Raw genomic sequence first — 6,000 nt, 5'->3', positions numbered from 1 at the left:
ATGTATGTACACAAGCCATGCACACAAGACGTTTTAAATCGTTGATGGCACTTAATATGCGTTTTACTGTTGTATTATTAATTATCTGAAGCGTAGCTGGAATAAAGATATCCTTTGTCGTGCAAACAATTTCAATATCAATTTTGTAAAGAGCTGACAAAAAGTGAGAAATCGTCGATTATCTCGATTCAAGACACGTTCATTAAAAAGTATAAAGCATACCCTTTTGAATTGTAGTCATAAATTTAATCTTCACTTTCAGTATTGAAACAAATTTCGATAATATAAAAGAGAATTAAATTCAGGAGTCATATTGAGAATAGAAATATTCCACGTGCAAGAGAAAGCATAATATAAATTTAAAAATATATATATTGTTTGCTATTTCATTAAAGGCAAAATAGCAATTCAGAAAACTTCAAAGATAAAAAAGATTTATATACTTGCCAATAATTTTTTATGTTTAGATAGCGTTTACAAAATATTTTTTATTATTATTAACAAGTCTCAAAAATAAAAAGTTCGATATAAAAAAATATCCTAACATATGATTTCTCACAAAATTCATAGTAATAATGGATTATTAGTTATATTTGCATAGTATTACTATTCTAAAGAATGTAACGCAAAAGTAAATATTTTTAACAAACGCGAATGGTATTTTTGCCTGTTACAATCACAACACCATCATCTTGCAGCTCTTTCAGAGCATCTTCAAACATCTCGCGCGTCACCAACTACAAAATAAAAAATAAAATTAAAGAAACATTTCCTGCAGCACGTATTAAAAATAAAGTAATGACGATATAAATAAATAACAAAGAACGAATGAATAATAACGGATAAATAAATGAATTTACCGTGCTAGACGATTCTTTCAATTCCGTGAAGATCTTCTGGTAGTTTAATGTCGGTACTTTATCCTTGCTCTTGATGAGCTTCTTCAACGCCTCGACCAGTTCCTGCCTTCGTTTTCTCGCTGCCAATGACATACCAGTCGTCAAAATGCTAATATCGATTTTGCCGCTCAATGGATCGATAGCAGATTGTTTTAATGCCTCACGATGTAATCTGACAATTATGAGTAGTGTTAAATTTATTTCTAATATTTATTTTTTTTATTTTTCTAATATTCATTGTTAACCACATTTTATTCACTCTCACCTCCAAGCCTCCTCGACATCCATGATCTCCACTACATTGCTGAATCGCATTTTAGCGTGTGCTTCGGCGAGTCTTATCAGTGATTCCAATTGTCTCGGATAAGCCGTAATTTGTCCGTGGCCGCTTCCTACTCTGCGCATATCGACGTAAGCCTGAATCAATCTCTGTTGACTCTCCTCGTTAAGAGAAGGTTGTACATGTTCCTTGGCGTAAGCTATGTAATCACGCAGGATACTCATATCCACAATATCGTCTTCTTCTTCCAACTCAGATTTATAATATAACGATACCAAATGCCTAGCAAGTTTCTTGTCAAATACTTCATCCTGGGGATCCAGCATGAGGAAAATTAAGTCGAAACGTGACATCAATGTATGTGGCAACATAACGTTCTCTATTACCTAAAAACAAGTGCAACATTTCATAAGATTGCTTTCTCGTTTAAGATATCAGATACTTTATAATTTAATGGATATATTTACTGTCTTATTTTTATTCCACTGTGACTCGCAAGGATTAGCCGCTGCTAGAATACTGGTTCTCGCATTCAATTGACAAATGATACCCGCTTTTGCAATACTCAGTGTTTGTTGTTCCATAACTTCATGCAGTACTGAGCGCGTGCTATCGTTCATTTTATCGAATTCGTCAATACAACAGATACCGTTATCTGCAAGCACCAAAGCGCCAGTTTGCAATACTAATTGACGGCTTTCTGGATCTTTCGTTACAAAGGCGGTTAAGCCCACAGCGCTGGAACCTGAGAAAAGAATGTGAGAAACAAACACGAAATAACAAATGTAAAATATGAACAAAAGCTAAAATCAGATTTGAATTATCATTATCAAGAATTATTTACCCTTTCCGCTGCTATACTGTGAGCGCGGTACCAAATTGAAGACAAATTGTAGCAGTTGTGATTTACTTGTACCCGGATCTCCGCATAGAAGTATATTAATTTCAGACCGGAAATATTTTTTAGTTTGTTCGTTCTGTTCTTTCTTCGTACCGCCTAACAATTGTAACAATATACCCTTCTTAACATCCTCGTTCTCGTAGATGCTGGGAGCAATGTGTCGCGCCAATCGTTCATATATGTCCTCCTTTTGTGACAGTAATTTCAACAACTCTACTCTTTCTGGTGGAAACGCATGGCGCTTGCCGTCCTCTTGCTCGTACAATCTATGTATGCAATAAATCATAACAAAAATTAATAAGAATGTAATATATTAATTAATATTAGAATATGTGTGTGTGTGTGTGCTTAAATCACGATAAAACAAGTTCACGAAAATATAAAATAAAATCAAAATTAGAAATGCTTACCGCTTTGAATCTTGTTTTCTAAAGTGGACTACGTCAACGTGTGTCCTGTAGATGGCCCGGACGTTGGTCTGCCGAGGATTAACGCGTATAGGCAACGCGCGATATATACCAGTGACAGAAACTCTATCACCTGGTGAGACAGCATCAACTAGATTATGATGTGCAAAAAGTATTACTGTATGAGGAGTTTGACCAGCTGGCATATCGTCCGGTGACTCTTGCAATTTGATCATTTGTTTGTCGGTGAAATGACTACGATTGTGTACCAGACTGAAGCAGAAATTGTTGTTGCAATGAGTGCATACTGTGGGCTCGGCTATATGACTTCTGTCGATGATCACAGTTGTTGTGAAGGAACATACAATGCATTTAAACAATGCCTCTCGCATTTCCGGCAGGATATTTGATGTTCTAATGACCATTCCAGTAATCGTAATCAATCGATCTATGTCCTCTGGATTCAGGAGGCGCATACTTGTAGTCCTTGTAACATTATAAGGACGTACTTGAATTGAATGTTCCAATGCTGCCCCAGGGAATTTCTCAAAAAATATTTCGTTTGCAGTTAAATCAAATGCTGGTATAACTTCCTGAGGATACAATACCAACTGATTATAAAGCTGTGCGTCAAAAGCCTCAAGATGAGCACAGTTTATATTTAAATAAGGCTCTTCTAATATATGTATCTCCTCAAGTTTCTGTAAGTAGAGTGGTTCCGTTAGATTCATGTTTTCAGGCAATTCATCGTTCTCTGCTTCCGGATCAATAAAGTATGTAACAAATCGCCTGAATTGCTGTTTGATACGATCCACTACGACATTTGTACCCCAGATTATCAATTGCGGGCCATTCTCACCCTCGGACGTTCTTTCTCTGTCTTCATCATTCTCTGGTATCTGCGAATAAAATTTAATCATTAATAATTTAATAATTTCATCTACCTTAATACTGACATATACACTTTAACTTACGGTTTCATTCAAGTTAACTTGTCGCACACGTCTGTCAGATTGAACGTCTGGCCTCTGTCGAATCGGCGTACCCCTGACAACACTACGAGGAGTACGAATCGATGCCAAAGAACTAGGGGTTCCATAATTTAGTGGAGACGACAGTTCTATCTCACTCATACCAGCAGCGAGAGGACTTGTCTCTGGCTGTCGATTTGGAGAAGACAATGGCATGGACGACAAGCCCTCCGACGATGGCGCAATGGTCTCCTGCGTTTGACGGTTGCCCCATCGTAATGGGGTGTCTACAGGTTGGTTACCTGGTCTTCTCTGAGGTGTACCTATGTATGACAAATATAACAGTTTGAATACAATGCATTATTTTTAAAAATAAAGATAATTAATGAATATTCTTCAACCTAATCTGGCGGAGCCGGCGACTCTGGGTGTTCCGGCGGCCGACGAAGTCCTGGAGGTTGGAGTCCTGGAAGTTGGAGTCCGAGGATGCCGCCTAGGAGTATGACTCGGTGTACGGTTCGGTGTACGGTTCGGCGTGCCATTCGGCGAACGATTGTTATCCTGAGGGACAGGAGTCCTCGGCGGTCTAATAGGACTCGACATCGTTGACGAAGATTAAGATCTTATACCTTGCTTTTTCTAGACGCTCTTTACTCGGCCAGAAATCAATCCACGTTCAGGCAGGTGCGAGTAACCTTCATAAGCCACTTGATTGCCTCAATTTCCCGCGTATTTTCGCGAATTCAGGCTTGCCGAGAGGGCGTCACCGAATGTAAGTTCGATGGCGCCCTCTCGCTGGCTTTAGATAAGAACATATAAGATCTGTTCTTTTTGGAAGAATTCTTGGGAAAAGAACTTGGAAAAAAACCAAAAACAGACTTATTATAAATATACATATACAATCTGAATCAATAAAATTTGATAGTTTACATATGAAGTTATGTTTGAGATTTATAAACAAAAAATTTAACAATCATATTTGCAAATTTATACACAAAAAATCAAATAATATTGGATTACATAAGATTGTAAAATGCATTATTTTTTCCATATTTTTTTAATTGATATATTAATTATTATTAATGTCAAATTAAAGACGATTATTACATAAGGTTCTCACACTTGCATGTAATTATTGACGCCCAAGATACAATAATTAACTTATTCAATCCTCATTTCTTTCCAATTCTCGAATTAGAAAGAGGTAAAGGAAGTTATATGTAATAATATGAACAACTGTGTTAACATTGTAAAAATATACATATTTTAATTTAATGTCAATTTAATCTAATTTAATTTATATATATGATATATTAAAGGATGTTTATGTATTTTGTATATAATAAAATGAAACATATTATATTTAAAATTAACATATTTGAAAGTTAAAGAAATCTCTATTGGTCGCTTGAGGACTTATATATATTCCATTAATTTTATTTCTGTGGATTGTTCTTTTATATATGAGAATATACTAATTATTGTCGCCTTCGTAATCTCCGATAATTCATCTGATGGTGTTAACGCAATACGTCTGTATGTGAGAACTAAAAGATAATAAAAATATAAAGTATTGATTCATCATTCAGCAGTTTGCCTAAAATCTTTATATCTTTTCTATACATATATATATACATATTTATATCGAAAATTATGGAGATTAAATAATTAACATTTTTTAGACTAATCTATTAAATTATAGAAATTACAAAAACTATATAAAATATATGTAGACAGTTCCTATATATGTATATATATATTATATAAACACCTTCATCATATAACTCCTTTGAATCTTGTACTCCTAATAATTTATGTATCATCTCTGCTACAGTTTTATTGATAAAGAAGAATAGTACTGGCATTACATTTCCAAAACAAATAAAATGATCAATATATTTATAGTTCACATCAAAATTAATGAAATCTTTTTCTGTAAAATATTGAAATATTTGAAGAAATCCTATTATTTAAAACATTTCTATTATAAAATCGACCTACTTATACATTCTAATATAGGTACACTATAAAATGTTACACCACTATAGGAAATCATTACATCTTTCAAAGGTATACATTCATAAGAACCAATTGAAAAAGTACACTTTAGAAAAATTTCTACACTTTCCAACCCTTTGTTAATTCGATTCTCCATCAAGTTATATTTCACAAGCGTTGCTAATTTGTTACAGATCGTCTATAAAAATATAATATAATCGTAATATATATATCTGCAAACTGATACTTATTTAATATAATCTACAAACGAATATTTATTATTTAATTTAATTTCTTTATATACAATAAACTTATAAAATTACCTTAGAAACATTTTTTAAATTAATAATATTATTATTATTCAGTTCTTTTTTCTCTTCCATACTCCTAGAAAAGTATATTAAAATAAGCAATCTTTAATAAATATAAACATATGTAATAAGTGATTTTAATAAATGTAATAAGTGTGAACTCACTTTTTCTTCCGCAGGATCAATGGAATTTTTTTGTTCCCTTCCATAGTTTAATAATTAATACGTACTTA

General features: G+C 33.5%; 1 protein-coding gene across 2 annotated transcripts; it reads right to left on the bottom strand.

Moving 5' to 3' along the window:
- Positions 1-572: 572 nt before the first annotated feature.
- Positions 573-4,220, bottom strand: dpa (disc proliferation abnormal). 2 transcript variants are annotated; one of them, XM_018516856.1, is made up of 8 exons: positions 3,860-4,220; positions 3,462-3,781; positions 2,491-3,386; positions 2,024-2,346; positions 1,647-1,924; positions 1,165-1,565; positions 861-1,071; positions 573-737 (listed from the first exon to the last, which is right to left on the bottom strand). In XM_018516856.1, exons 1-8 carry the CDS (start codon positions 4,059-4,061, stop codon positions 642-644), a joined length of 2,727 nt encoding a protein of 908 aa, XP_018372358.1. In that variant the 5' UTR covers positions 4,062-4,220; the 3' UTR covers positions 573-641. The 2 variants fall into 2 exon arrangements, with proteins under 2 accessions (XP_018372358.1, XP_018372359.1); XM_018516857.1 differs by having other exon boundaries at positions 3,462-3,783; positions 3,865-4,220.
- Positions 4,221-6,000: the final 1,780 nt, after the last annotated feature.

Source organism: Trachymyrmex cornetzi, unplaced genomic scaffold (assembly GCF_001594075.2).
Source record: "Trachymyrmex cornetzi isolate Tcor2-1 unplaced genomic scaffold, Tcor1.1 scaffold651, whole genome shotgun sequence".
Lineage (NCBI taxonomy): Eukaryota > Metazoa > Arthropoda > Insecta > Hymenoptera > Formicidae > Trachymyrmex > Trachymyrmex cornetzi.
Note: the sequence above shows the minus strand (reverse complement) of the source record. Positions and strands in the feature narration are given on the sequence as shown.